The following is a 15,695-nucleotide window of genomic DNA, read 5'->3' on the forward strand; positions in this document are numbered from 1 at the left end:
TCCTTAGCCTTTGGGGGCTAATTAAAACATCAATGGTGCCACGTATGTGAATATATCTATGTGTATCTGTGTTTTTCTCATGATGGGAGTGTAAATTGAAGCAACCTCTAAAAAGACATTTAGGCAATATGTATCATACAGTTTGACCTAGGATTTATTTCCTAAGAACCCATCCTACAAAAATATATATGTATACTCAATGATGTTTGTTACAAATGCTTCTTACAAAGATTAGTGGAAACAAAGGTATAAACAGAATATGGAAAAATAAAATAGGATACAATTACCCAATATGCCTCATATTAAAAAGAATGAGACCTGCCTTATGATCTAGCATGGGAAATTATTTTAAAAAATACAATTCAAAATATGTGCCATTTGTATCTCTTTAAAAAAAGGTGTAGTGCTTGCTTTGGCAGCACATATACTAAAAAAAAGGTGTATATTTTGTATGCATGTACTCATATACATTTGCATATACAAAGGAAACTAAAATGCTAAAGGGAAGGAAAATGGTAACGTGGTAGCTCCTGGCTTGGGAATTGAGAGAAAGTAGCAGGGTGACTTATTTTTCACTACATATCCTTTTTTAATAGTATGAAGTTTGATCCTATCCATTATGTTATTATAAAAAGTTATATTCGTTTTTAAGTAACAGGGACCACATACCTCTACACTGGGGATTTAAAAGTTCTGGATCCTCCAAATACTTCAGCTCTGTGAGGTTTAGCAGTAAAAAGATGAAAGGTGCTTTCTCACTCAGTGAAGACTTTTTTTTCCCCTGATGTAAAAAACTCAGAAGAGGGGATTTCATCGTTAGTGTTTCAAAGAGATCAGAATCAAAGCTTTGTTAAAAGTTTCATGACCATAGAAAAATATCATTACTACATTGAAACCTCATTCTAAAACCTAATTGAGTCTTTAAAAGTGTCTTGTAAGCAAAAACTGTAATGGGTAGTGACAATATAATTTAATGTAATTGTGATATTATCCCAAACAAGTGTTTACAATAGATTTTGATCGTTGTTCATCCCACAGAAGCCTTTCAAATAAGATGCTGAGATGTTTTTTTGGACCTGCAGTTAATTACGTTCATGTCATGTAATCAATCTTCTGTGTCTACCTTTCAGAAAGGAAGGCAGTTCCTTGGGAACGCTAAGGCCATTGTCTTTCTCAGTCAACGGTGCTCACATAAACAGAACATAGAAAACCATTCATACACTCAAGTTATACATAACATAGTAAAAATCACAAAACAGATCAGACTTACTTGGTTTTATTTTTAACTCTGGCAGCTAGGATATCAAAATAATGTCTATACTTTTACATGTATGGTTATAATTTGACATTATTTGGGCATATAGTTTTTGTTCACTCGATATCATCTGTCACTGAACGTGGTGATAGTTTTCTTTGCATACAGGATGGCCTCTTAATTTTTTGGTTCTGTGTTGTCAAAATGTATTGCAATACTTTTTGTACTATATGTATAAGACTATACACAGATACATTTAAAATAGCCTGACAATTGTTAGATCTTATGCAGTAATGATTACTGGTGTGTGTTTGCCATTGTGAAAAATTTGATAGACTGTCGTACATTTTCACCTTCGTTGGATGTTTTCTAGCTGTCACATAGGGGTAGTTCCACTATGATTGTGACTTATGCCAGTCTCAGAATTCAGATGATAATTCAGATGAGAAGACGACTTTTGTATGCTAAGCTTGTTATTTAATCTCTATCTTAAACAGATGGCCGCGTAAAAATATGGGTTTATGGCGTTTCAGGTGGAGGTTTTCTTATCATGATTTTCCTAGTATTTACTTCCTACCTTCTTTGGTAAGTACTAACTAGCAAAACATTATATTCCATATTCTGATAGGTGAGGTATTATACTAAAAGATCCGTGGCCATTATAACTGGACCCTTAACCCACAAATAATTTTCAGGAGTGGAATACTTGAAATCATTTATCTTTCCTGTCCTCATTTTACTATTTTGATTATTTTTCAGCTTTGACTGAATCTTAGCTTCTCTTAGTACCTTCTAGGGACTGAAACTTGGCTCCCAGGCCCAGTGATTCTGAGTTAATTAGCCTTGCCTCTGTCCAGGTCATCCAGATGTTTAAAAGCATCTCAGGTAATGCTAAAATGCAGCTAAGGCTAAGAGCTAATGCTCTAAGAGAATTCTAATTCTTAAAATGACCTATCGATCTTGACCAGTGGGTTCAAACAACCTGTTTAGTACATTTTAAATAGTAGAGCCATGTGTTTATCCAGCTTGACCAGATCTGAGAAAATTTTCTGTCAATTCCAGGAACCCCATTTTGTGACTTTTTATTATTCTCAGAAAATGATGATTGGTTTACTGTACAGAATATACTTTAGTTGAGCTGCTCTTGAAACGAGACAGAAGTAAATATGTTTGAATGTTTTCAAGTGTTGAGAATATTTTACCCAAGTTTTAATTTCAATTCAAATCCAGCCTTTGTGCATTTAGCCTCAAATTCTGTTTCCAAGGTTACACGGGTTTATAAATCTTTGGATCAGTGAAAATTAATGAAGAAAATAAGATGACTTTAATTCTTTCTGCTACCTATAGTGCTAGAAATTGAATCTAACTAATGTTCCCATAGTGCTGTAGTAAAAAGTAACACCTTTGGTTAGTTCTTCACCCTACAATCAAATGATTTGACCAATTTTTATGTCTCAATTGATAAATTTTGTGTGTATTCCTAGATCCTGTTTGTCTTAATGAACAAATGTGAAGGTGAATGCCCCTTAAATGAGGTTCAGAGTAGTAGGATGCATTCATCACTAGAAAAGATTAAAAAAGGAGGAAAAGGTCTGATAGTGCAACAAAAGACATGAAGGTTTGACAGATGAGAAACTTCTCCGACAGTAATGGCCCAACACAGTGTAAGGGAATAAGAGTTTGTTCTTTTGTAAAAGCTTAGATGTATCATCATTGTTATTGTTAATTCTGAATCTCTTAGGTATTCCAGGGAAGAGGGAACCATAGGATTTGGAATTGGGGATGTAGTAATTTAATTTATAGTAACAGTCATTAAATTTGCCTTTTTACATTTCTCTATTCCTTCAAGAATAAATATTTATTGAGGTCCTTTCTGAATGACTCTCAACTCTGGGGATTAATTAGGTACATCACTGAATTCTGGAAACAATTTTCTAGAGAATTTTTTAAAGATCAATGCAATTTTCCCTTACCTTTCAGTGACCAAATTACATAAATTAGTCTTCCTAAAATTTAGCCAGATGATCAGCCCCTCTCCTACTCAGACACCAGCAGTGACTTTCTTTGACAGCAAAATAAAATCATGTTTTGGCTGCCTAACCAGCCAACTAAATGCTTCCACAATAAGCTTGAACAATCCTTGCAATTTCACTTCTATTTCCCTATGCCTTGGATAGTCTGCTGTGTTCTATAAGCCCAAATCTATTTTTCTCATTGAAGACCTTTTTTTTAAAAATCACCTCCTTTATAATTTATTTTGATAAAATGGTAATTTTGTACTGGAATATTTAACCTATGTGTTTAGTTCTACATTCCCATCAATCTTAGTTCATTAAGATTTCTCTACTTTCATAAGAGGCTGTGTCCATCTTCGTCATTGCTTTAATTCCCTTTCCACAGTCAGGTTCAGTTTTTCAAGTTTACCATCTTCATTTCTATCTAAGTTGTTGAGATACAGCACTTTCAGTCTCCTTGTGTTGCTGTTTCAGAAGTTTTACCCCAAGACCCCCCTGTACCCATTCACATGTATTAGGGAAGTTCACCATTTTACTGATACTGTGCATGTATATTTTTGATGACTTATGTATTTTTTTGTATTATAAACTCTTCATTATATGAAAAACTTATAAGTCCTGAATGTAAGGGTACTTACAGTGGTACTTTCTAATTTTACAAGGAGGCTTCTTCTGCTTCCTTCTTCGATCCCATTCCCCTCCAGAATGAATTTTTACCATTAGCTCTTGACACTTTATTCGTTCTTCCCAGTAAAATGCAAATGCCAGCATTTTCCCAAATAGTCTGGAATCACTTGTCCCTTCTTCCTTGTCTCTGGCATTTACTCTAGGCTGTGATTGATTATAGTTGTTTCTTTAATATCTTCCTCCTCTACCACCCAAAGTAGAATAGTGGATGAATAAGTATTTTACGTAGGTTGCCTTTTCAGTCCTCACAATTATCTACCAAGTTGTTGCTTTATGATACCCATTTTAAAGAGAGCTAAGTTATTGAACTTTTCTGAGGATCACTTACCTGAGGTCATCAGCCTGGTAAACTCACCTCTAGGTTTGCCTAGGCCCAGAGATTATGCTCTTTCCACGGGCTTTCCACGGGTCTTCTAGTCTGCAATTTCTTTCTCTTGTGATCCTAAAAACTCGTTAGATTCAATGTAGTGGCTACAGTTTTCATATTTTTTTAGAGGCTCCTTGTTTCCCAAATAAGCTATAGACCTCGGAACAGACCTATTGTATCAAAACACATACCATTTACTGTTACATATGAGCTGCCTGAAGAGTCCAAATAGATACTTTCACGGCATTTATTTCTATTAAATAGTTTGCAGAGGAGTTAGAAGATGACAGTTTTGGAGATTTCATATTTTCTCCCCAAAATATAAAAGGCTTAGGACTAGAGAACTGCTATAATATGCCAGGCCTTAGGTGTATACTTTAGATGAAAGCAATTTATAATAAAACTTAGAAATGCTTTTGAGAGAATATAGAAAAATCATCTTCCTAAGGACCACTTCGTTCAAATACAACCCTTTGTACATCTACCATTAGTGTTCGAAGTTTTTGAAATATTACTGGTGCCCCTGCTCCCCTGGCAGTAAAGATCCATGAGGCAATTTAGCAAAGACGAGCACTGGGTGAGTGTGTAGTTAATCTAAACATAGTGCCAGAAAATTGCTCGAGATAACTATAGCATATCTCTCCTGCCCTGCCCAGTGCAACTCAGTAAATGGGTCCTCGTTCTGCCCAAGTTTGAGAGTAGTGCCCCCACTACCAGAGGCTCTGCCCTCAGGAGTGGCTGCCTAAACCAAAGACCATTTCAGGCTTTCATCAAGCTATTTAATCTCTACTGCCCTGGGGATGGGTCCTTGGGGCTTGAATTCAGTGGTGCTGTTAAGTCCCATCAGTTTGCTTTGCGGGCTTCATGGGTTTGTCCTTTGCTAAAATGCAAACGATCACGGAAGAGGTCACTTTAAACGCGCGTCATGCAATGGTCTCTTACAGCCAATGTTGTGTAATAGCTTTATCCCTGTGCCAACCCTGAAAGTGGTGGTGGCTGTCAAGAGTGCTCCATTAGGAAGAGTTATGAGGCAACACCTCAGTCGGACAGGGAAAAATAGTGTGACAGATTAGCGATCCACTGTGGGTACAGGATGAGTGGTGGTGGCCTATGAGGCAGGCATTTGCGGGTCCTGATTTAGTGTGAAGTGGTCACACCTTTCCTGATATCGGAGTTGAAGAGAAAAAATATTTTTTAAAAAATACTTCTTACGGGAAAAATGAGTACCAGTAAGGGAGAAAGGAAAGAGAGCAGGGCCTCTCAAGACAGGTCTCCTAGTTGCTGGCATTGCTAAGGACAGCCCCTCCCCTCAGAGATCTTAACTGGTCAGGAAACCGTAAACTCTCAGCTACCCAGCATGTACCACTTAGTTTACCAGCATTTAAGAACTTTCAAACTCTAAAATTTCTCAACTCTCATATATTCATAGTTATGATATTAGTATCAGCGAAGAGGTTAAACAAACAATTTGAAGGGATTCGTAAAAAATGAGGTCTTCATCCAAATGATCCCCAACACACCCCATGGCCCACAAGGATTTAAAGCCTACACAATAGGAGACCCCTCTTTTTTCCCCATAATCCCATACATGGAAACTCATTCATAAAAATCTAATATTTTAAGAATTTTATAGGCTCAACAAACAGGCTGGCCAAGTTTAGATGTCTCCCAGGCAATATCAATATAAAGATCCCGCCATCTCTGTCCCTCTTCCCCACCCCCCCGGACTCAGCTCTTCCTTCATTTCTCTCTGCCCATTCGCCCTTGGCAAATGCTAATTAAGAATGGATTGTCAGAAACTTTTTGGAAGCACCCACGTTTCTTCATCTCTCTTCCTTTCTCCTCCAAAAGGCAGGAGATACAGGGTGGAGATGATCCCAACTCTCGTTTCAGTTGAACTATCTCATTATTAGGACAACCTTCACTACCACCAGAACCACCACAGTAGAGGCACAAGCTGTCACTTCCAAGTTGTCCTAAACTGTGGTGTGATTTTTGTAGTACATTGAAATGCTGCAGATTAGCATGCTCTGGACCCTCATTTCAAGGTGGGCCCATTCTCTATGCTAGAGACAGGACCAAGCAATAGAACTAGAGCCACTGGAATATACTTATATATAAAGTTAAGTTGAATATTCTAATAATTATACAGTGAATACCCTTTTGAGAAGCACAAAATCAGAGACTAAGGTTACCATGGCAGAGGATGCTAGAGCAGGTTTCGGCCTATCCTCAGCTCATCACCCACTGAGCATCCACTGCACCCCAGATGCCAAGCAGGAACACTGATAGGATCTGTGGTTTTTCCTTTAGTGATTTTTAAAATCATTTTTAATTTCTTATTTTTGCAATGTTCATTATCAAACCAAAAAAATTGTTTTAGAACTTGAGCATTTAAACTAGGTGATTCTCCCTAGACTCATTTTAATTCTATCAAGCATCTCTTTTTGTGTATGTGGTAAAAATTCACATAATACAAGCCACCATTTTAACCATTAAGGGAAAGAAGCCAGACAGGCCACATATAGTGTGACTCCATCTGTATGAAATATCCAGAATAGGCAAATCCCTAAGAGGTAGAAAGTTAAGTGATTGCCAGGGGCTGGGGGTAGGGGAAATAGGAAGACTACTTTGGTGGGTACAGTTTTTTTCTTTGGGGGGTGATGAAAATGTTCTGGAATTAGATAAGATGATGGTTACACAGCATTATGAATATACTAAATGCCACTGAATTGTACACATGAAAATGTGTTTTTAATTTAAGTTCAAAGTATAAAAATTCCCACATACAGACAAAATGTTGTTTCTACCACATGCCAAGTTAATGGCATGGACACAGAGAGAGTGCACTGAAGAGGTTAAGGGCCTGGGCCTCTGTGTTAGACGTGCTTAAATTTCAGCCTCAGCCACTCAGTGACTTGGGGGAAGGTAAGTAACCTCTTTAGTCCTTCTCTGTAAAGTATTGACCCTAATGCTCCCCTCCTCTCAGGGTTGTTCTGGGTTTATTGAGATATTTTATGTAGAATGCTGAGCACAAGGTAGGCACTTAGTATACTTCCAATTAATAATCGATGCTATATAAAATAAACAAATTTGGAGACAAGGAAAGAGTTGGCTCCATGCTGGTAAGGACCACCCCAAAGAGCTGGGCTCTGGAGGCATGGCAAAGCCAAGGCACTGAGGAAGGAGGAAGGAAGGAGGAGAAACAGTATGGTAGGGGTGGGGCACGATGTGGTAAAATTCAAACTATAAACATTCATAAAGAGAAATTGAGTTTTGCCCATACTAAAGAAACAAAGTGTAATGCAGATTGTTTTGCCCCAGATCTGGGCCATCACTGTGTGATTGGCCAAGGTTACTCAACTTCAACTTCTCTATGAGAAGGAAGAGCCGCCCTCCTTGACCTGGCAAAGTTGTCAACCTCAGGTAAAACAGAGACCAGGTGAGAGTGGCTCTGCATGGTGCAAGATCAAAGTTTCCTGACAGGCCCGGGTGTCATGGCATCTAAATGTCAGGTTCCAGGCCAGAGCAGAAGTGTGTTTACTTAAGAACCACACCAGGGTAAGGCAGAGGAGTCTGGCTGCTCCTATGAAACATCTCTGATACGAGGGTCACAGTAGCTTGGCAATTAGTGAACAGCAGATGTTTGCATTACTGAGTATAAACAAGAACAAGTAGCCCTCTACCAAGTTCATTGTTTCTATGAAACCATTTTTAAGATTTTGAAAAAATGATCGCTTACCCTTAAAATAGGGATAAAATATACGAAGTATTCAAAAAAGAAACGCACAGGTTCAGAGCACTCTATCTTTTGTCATTTAACTACATGAATTTCTATACCTCATAATTGTCTTTGGCAGATGAAACAGAACTCTGTGAACCTTTATCTGAGGAATTCTTTTCCCTTTGCAGCAAGAAACCAAAACCACATCAAAGCACACCTCCCCAACAGAAGCCTCTGACCTTAGCCTACGATGGAGACTTAGACATGTAACCTGAAAAGAAATCCAAATGTAGACATCAACTGCCTTAACCGCTTTCTCTTTTGTAGCTCTCAGACTTCTCAGTTTTTTGAGGAATCTCTTGCTGTGATACATTGGGCAGAATACAAAAATTGCAAAAGTAATGTTACCTAACTTCATTTGGACATGGAGTCAAGGATTATTAGGTCTGCCATTTTGCTTTCAAGTTGTTTGTGGGTGTGTGTTTAATTTTTTGACTTTCCCAAGGGTCCTGAAAACCCTTCTCTTCCTGTTTGGAAATGGGAGGAAGAAAACATGATGGAATTCCCACAGACTTCAGTAAACTTTATCTTCAGCAGCATGATGACAATCTGGAGGAAAGTCCAATCAAGGCATTTACTGTAAATGATGAGCCTGACACTGCTTTTATGCACTATATTAGTGCAAGTCTTTATTCTTCCCATACTTCAACACTGAGTTTTCTAGAGTTTACATTGGTTCAAAGACTTTCAAATTGGATTGCCTATTTTCATGAACACAGAGAGAATGGTTTACCATTTCAGAAATTCTCTGAGTTTTTACCTTTAAATATTGTATTTTGTTTTGTAGCCAGGGGATGATGGCACTTCATGGGTTGCATTTATTGAAAAAAAAAATGGAGTGGGCATAACTGCTGGTCTAGATGAAAGCTAGGTGGTTTCTGAATGAAGTATGTATTGAGTGTTAGGTGGTTATGTTGGAGAATGAGGTAGATTATTTGATTACTAACACTATTTTAACAGAAACTTAGCCATGTAGATATAGTACTATACCATACACACTTGTAATTCAGTTTAATGATGACAAACTCTGCTTTTGTAATTTCAATTTTCTCTGAATATTTATAAATTCTTTTTTTGAATTTAATTCTCTGACCTCACTTAATATACATCAAACACCAATCCTGTTTGTAGCGAGTCTTGCTTTTATAAGGTTTCAATAATACCTAAACACATTAAAAAGCTGAAACCATTTTATGAAGATAATTGTTTGTAATTGTAGATGTTGAGAGTAAGAAGGTGCCATCTTGTGGTATTGACTTGTATTTATAACAAATAAAGTGCTCAAGAAGATGTTGCCTATTCTAGATTTATTCACTTATGAAATGCCCTTGCTTTGACAAAAACAGTTTTACTGACAGTTTCCCTGTGTCACTACTGTAGGGGTTGACAGATGAAATCACTGCCACAGGAAAGGATTCTTATTCCACATTCTCAACACTAGCGAGTACACCATGAAATAGAGCCAACTACAATTACACAGAGTAGCTCTGAAGGAATATTTAAAGCTCATTTAATATTAGAACAAACCACTGAAATAGGGCAAACACTGATATGCCAATGTCCTAAGAAAATGGGAATGTTAGAGGATGTTTTCATTTGTCCTATGACTTTTGTTAAGCATTTAATGCTGATTTACTGGTTTTGTCCAATGACACTATGGTTTAAAAAGAAAAAAAATAATGAAAATAGGATGGCTTATATTTATAGTGTCACTGAGAAAACACCCCCTAGAGTTGGCCTCTTATTAGTTCACTTAAATGAAAGCATCAACTGGTTCATAGTAATTCAAGAGATCCTGCTTCAGAAATCAAATCTTGGCTGTGCCCTTTACCCATGTATGATCCACCATAAGGACTGCAAATTATCTCTTGTTTCACCCACACAATGAAGATAATGAAATCATTTTCCTCTTAGGTTAGACATAGAAAAATGTCAGATGGGTTTGTGGTTCAAAATGGCAATGTAAGAGGATCGCCAACTTAACACCCCCCACCCCAGACAGACACATCAAAATCTACAGCTTCCTATGGAAAAATTCCCAATGAAATAAACCCCCAAAATAACTGAGCAACTCCTACACATCAAGCAAATGAGAAAATACATCAGGACAGGAGAAGCTGAGACATAATCTCACCATAAGCCCCATGCATGGTGCAGTGACCCACGACTGGAAGGGAACTCACAACCCCAAGCTTCTCCCGCAGGAGCAAAGGTTTGAACCCCACTTTTGGCACCCCAGCTTTTAAGACCTGTACCTGTGAGATGCCCCCCAAACCATCTACCTTTGAAAGCCAGTGGGACTTGCATCACAAAACCCCCACTAGAAAACTGAGAAATAGTTCTTGAAAGATTCACACACACTCACCATGGCTAACCTCCGGGGCACAGCATACAGGCAGCGGTCTTTCTATGAAAGAGGCTATCTGCATATCTTAAAAGCTTTGACCTGCGGGTCAGGTATCTAAGCACACATTTAGGGCCCTACTAAGATACAAACACCATGGAGGCTGGTGGATCCCATCTTTACGTTCTCCCATGACCTTGTTCAGGTGGCCACTATCTCCTAGAAAGGAGACTGTACATGCATCTGGGGCCCTGGTTTTTGTGGCTGCAAACCAGGGGAGGACTCCTGATCACCTGACTGGTGGCCACTGGGCATTGTGTTCATAGGTCCAATGAAAAGATATCAAACAGCAAACAGTACTTAACTGGCCATTACCCCAGGGCTCCGTGAAGAAGGAGCAGACAGAAAAGCCCATCTCCTAGTCATCTCCTATAAGAGGTCTATTTTGCATAGCTTAAAAGCTGTCGCCTGAGGATCCAGCTTCCAATCAGCCTGAATCTTAAGTGTTGGTTGAGATCCTCCCCTTTGGGACAGTAACAGGTGTTGGCAGACCCTCACCTACTGAGAGCCACAAAGAACTAAGTAGGTTGTTTCGACAGTGACAAAGGTTTGATAGACCAGCAGGGTTAATCAAAAAGGCTCATCTATGCCAAGCCTACTCCTTCAAAACTGGTAGAGGTGGCTGTTTCATCCAATGGATAGAAACCCAACAGAAAGTCAAGGAAAATGAAGAAACAGAGAAATATGTTCAAATGAAAGAACAAGATAAAACTTTAGGAAAAGACTTAATGAAACAAAGATACATGATTTATATGACAAAGTGTCCAAAGGTCACTGGCCCATCTATATGCTGCCTACAAGAGACTTGCTTCAGATCTAAGGACACATACAGACTGCAAATGGGGAGATGGAGAAAGATATTTCATGCAAGTAGAAACCAAAAGCTAGGATGGCTATACTTATATCACAGAAAATAGACTTTTAAACAGACTGTAATCAGAGACAAAGAACATCATTACATAATGATCAATGGTCAATACAAAAAGTATATAAAGTGTGTAAATATTTATGTACCCAATATAGGAGCACCTAAAATCTAGAAAGCAAACATCAATAGACCTAAAGGGAGAAATAGTAATACAATAATAGGGAGCATTATTTCCCCACTTTCATAGATCAAAGTCAATAAGGGAAACAGCCTTAAATAACATGTTAGACCAGATGGACTTGACATGTACAAGACACTTTATCCCAAAGCAGAACGCACATTCTTGTCAAGCACACATGCAACATTCTCACACAAAGTATAATAAATTCGAGAAGACTTAAATATCAACCATCTTTTCTAAACACAGTGATATGAAACTAGAAATCAACTACAAGAAAACTAGAAAATCCCCATATATGTAAAGATTAAACAACGTGCATTGTAAAACCTATAGTGATAATGTTAATGCATATATTATAATGATAATGCCTACGTCAAGAAACAAGAAGGATCTTAGGAAGGAGGCAAAGTATGAGGATCCTGAGCTCACTGCCTCCCATGGACACACCACAACTGCATGTATTGCACCTCACTCTAAAAACCACCTGAAGACAGGCAAAACAGATCATCCACAGCTAACATCATAAGAGCAAAGACATATTGAAAAGGGTAGGAAGGGCAGAGGTGTGGTCAGGAACCCCCAGCATGGCTACCCACAAGTGAAAAGGATATCATAAACATGGAAGAGTGAGGGGATCAAGCCCCACACTTGGCATCCCTAGCCATGGGAACCCGTGCCAGGAAAATTGGTCCACATAACATCTGGCTTTGAAAATCAGTGGGATTTAACTCTGGGAAATCCGGAGAGCTATAGAAAACCAAGCCTCTGCACTTAAAGAACCAGCACACATTATATCACTTAGTCTGAGACCCAGCACAGAAACAACAGTTTGAAAAGCACTTCCTTTATACATGAAGATTTATTGACTAATTTTAGGACATGTGCCAGAGGGTCAGGGATCTACAGAAGCTTTCTCTGGAAATAGAAGTGCTGGCGGGCATCATTTTTCTTGTCCTCCATCAGCCTGAATAGTCAGAGGCTTTTGGGAGCCTGTTCTGACATCGTCCATTTATCTTGCCAGGACTGCTTGCCCACCCCATCATTTCCATGTAGACCTGCCCCACCCAACCCACCCACCCCAGCAGGTGCCCTTTCAAAGTGGCTCCTGCCCCACTACACCCAGCAGGCAGACTCAGCTCAGGCCAGCATCTCCCCAAAGTGGCCCACCACACCCAGAAGGCAGTCCTAGCTGGGACTGATGCACCAAAGCTGTCTTCTCCAGAGAAGAGGGGAGCTGATCGCAACAAGCAGTACCCCTGTACAATCTGCAGCTGGGACTCTCAGCTAACCAAGATAGGAGCAGGCCCTGCCCACCAGTGCACCCACAGCAGTAGCAACCAAATATTTCAGACAGTGGGGCTGAGAGCTAGCCCCACTTGACACCAAGTCTGCAGTGGCTCTAGCCAGGCCTCTCAGCTAACAGTGCTGTGTGCAAACCCTACCCACCAGCACACCTACAGAAGCTGCAACTGGGTCTTTCAGCTGGCTGTGCAGAGGGCAGTTCCTACCAACCAGGGTGCACAGAACAGTTGCAGCCTACCATTGCAGACAGCCTAGCTGAGAGCCAGCCTCCCCTGCCCCCACCAGCCCACATAAAGCTTTTGCAGCAGGGCTTCTCAGCCAGCCATTATAAGGACAAGCCCTGCCCATCAGCACACCACCAGAAGCTGCTGCTCAACCACAAAAGGAGAGCACATACAACCCACACAGGATACATCACTGGATCAACTGGTCCTGGTAGGGCACCACAAGATGCTTTCTATATAATGCCACTACTTTCAAGACCAGGAGACATAGTTGAGCTACCTAACACATAGAAGCAAACAATGAGTTAGATAAAATGAGAAGACAAAGGAATATATGTGTTCCAAATGAAAGAACCAGAAAAAAAAACACAGAAAAGGAGCTAAATGAAACAGAGACAAGTAATCCATCTGATAAAAGTTTAAAATAATGGTCATAAAGAAAATGAAACTTGAAAGAAGAGTGGATGAACTCAGTGATAACTTCAAAAGAGAGATAGAAAATAGAAAAAAGAACCAGACAGGACTGAAGAATATAATAACTGAAATGAAAAATACTCTAAGGGAAGCAATAGTAGATTTGAGGATGCAAAAGAATGGATCAACAATCTGGAAGACAGGGTAATGGAAAGCAACCCAGATGAAAAACAAAAAAGTTTTAAAAAGGGTAGGGTAAGTTACCTCTGAGACAGCAAAGGTCTCAGACCTAAAATTTCTTCTTTAAAGAAATAAAAGGGCCAAGGAGGTATGGGAACATTCCCCCTCCACATTAAAAGCCCAGACCAGAGCAGGGTCTGGACACAATAGACTGGTTCCCATTGCTATAACTCACAGGTCTGGTTGTCTCAGGGAGCTCCAAATTCAGCAAGCCAGGGGTCCACAAGCCCAAACCTGCCATATTTGTCCTGGGACACAGAAAAAAAGTGATGATTTAAAAGGGCCAAGGAGCTGTGGGGAGTCTCCATGTCTACCTTAAAAGACCAGACCAGAACAGGGTCCAGATCACAGTGAGCTTGTGACATCAGTGAGCCCAGGGTCCTCAAGCCTACACCAGCCACTGTGGTGCTGGGGCACAGAAAATAAGCCACAGGTTTTCTCTATTTTTGTTCTTGTGGGTTTTTGTTTTGTTTTATTAAATTTTTAAATTCGCTTTTAAATTATTAATGTCACTTTTTTCCATTTTCTTATTTTAATTTGTGTGCTTTTTGGTTTTGTTTTTCCTTTTTCTCTTTTTTCTTATGACTTTCTTTTTTTTCCTTTATTATTTTCTTTTCTATAAAAACTAAGGACTTAAAAGTGTGGCTGGCATATACAGCCATAGCTCCAGCCAGACAGTGAAAGCCACAAAGCACACAGTCTACATAGGGGACAGCATACACAAAAAGCACTCCTTCACATTTAGGAAAAGTAGCCATTCTGCCTAATCCACAGGAATAAACAAAAAGTCAGGCAAAATGGGGAAACAGAGGAATATGCTCCAAAAGAAAGAATAAAAATAAACCTCAGAAAAAGAGCTAAATAAAACAGAGGCAAGCCATATTCTGATAAAGATTTTAAAGAAATGAACATAGAGATACTAACTGTGCTAGAGAAAAGAGTAGAAATTCTCAGTGAAATCTTCAATAAAGAGATAGATAATATTAAAATGAACCAATCAGATTTGAAGAATAACTAAAGTTATAAAAACAAAATACAAGGAATCAACAGTAGAGTACAGGATGCAGAGAAATGGATCAGCATTCTGGAAGACAGTATATAGAAAGCAGACAAGCTGAACAGCAAAAGGAAAAAAAGATTAAGAGATCTCTTGGACAACATCAATTAAATAAACATTGACATTATGGGGCTCCCAGAAGAAAAAAAGAGAAAGGTGTAGAAAACATATTTGAAGAAATAATGATGAATCTTCCTTAACCTTGGGAAGGAAATAGACTCCAAGTCAAGGAAGCATGGAGAGTTATAAACAACATGAACCCAGGGAGGTCCACACCACAGTACATAATTAAAATGTCAAAGGTTACGGGGTTCCTGGGTGGTTCAGTCAGTTAAATGTCTGACTCTTGATTTCAGCTCAGGTCATGATCTCAAGGCCATGGGTTCAAGTCCTACGTCAGGCTCCATGCTCAGCAGGGAGTCTGCTTGAGATTCTCTCTCTCAATCTGCCCCTCCCATCCTGCACTCTCTCCCAGATAACTAAATAAAAGTCAAATATTAAAGAGAAACCATCTGTAAGGCAATAAGAGAGAGACAAAAAGTTACCTGTAAGGGAAACCCTATAAGGCTATGAACTGATTTTTCAGCAGAAAGTTTGCAGGCCACAACAGAGTGGCATGATATATTCAAAGTGTTGAAAGGAAAAAACCTACAATGAAGAATATTCTACACAGCAGGTTTATCATTCAGATTTGACCATAAGATAGTTTCTGAGACCAAAACAAAGCAAAACAAAAAACCAGGAGTTTATCACAAGTAAATAAGCCTCACAAGAAATGATAAAAGGACATCTTTAAGTGGAAGAAATGACCATAATTAAACATAAGAAAATTATGAATAAAAAGATGTAAAATATAAAAACATATAACATGTGGAGTAGGTAGTAAGGGAAGAGAAG

The 15,695-nt window shown here is 39.0% G+C and overlaps 1 protein-coding gene across 1 annotated transcript in view; it reads left to right on the forward strand.

The window, feature by feature from the left end:
• Positions 1-9,306, forward strand: part of THSD7B (thrombospondin type 1 domain containing 7B) — a 772,830-nt gene extending 763,524 nt beyond the window's left edge. Inside the window, exons 26-27 of the mRNA XM_027590003.2 lie at positions 1,753-1,840; positions 8,237-9,306. Coding sequence (XP_027445804.2) covers positions 1,753-1,840; positions 8,237-8,318 — 170 coding nt within the window. The 3' untranslated portion in view covers positions 8,319-9,306. The remainder of the gene's footprint in view (positions 1-1,752; positions 1,841-8,236) is intronic.
• The last annotated feature ends 6,389 nt before the right edge of the window (positions 9,307-15,695 follow it).

Source organism: Zalophus californianus, chromosome 3 (assembly GCF_009762305.2).
Source record: "Zalophus californianus isolate mZalCal1 chromosome 3, mZalCal1.pri.v2, whole genome shotgun sequence".
Lineage (NCBI taxonomy): Eukaryota > Metazoa > Chordata > Mammalia > Carnivora > Otariidae > Zalophus > Zalophus californianus.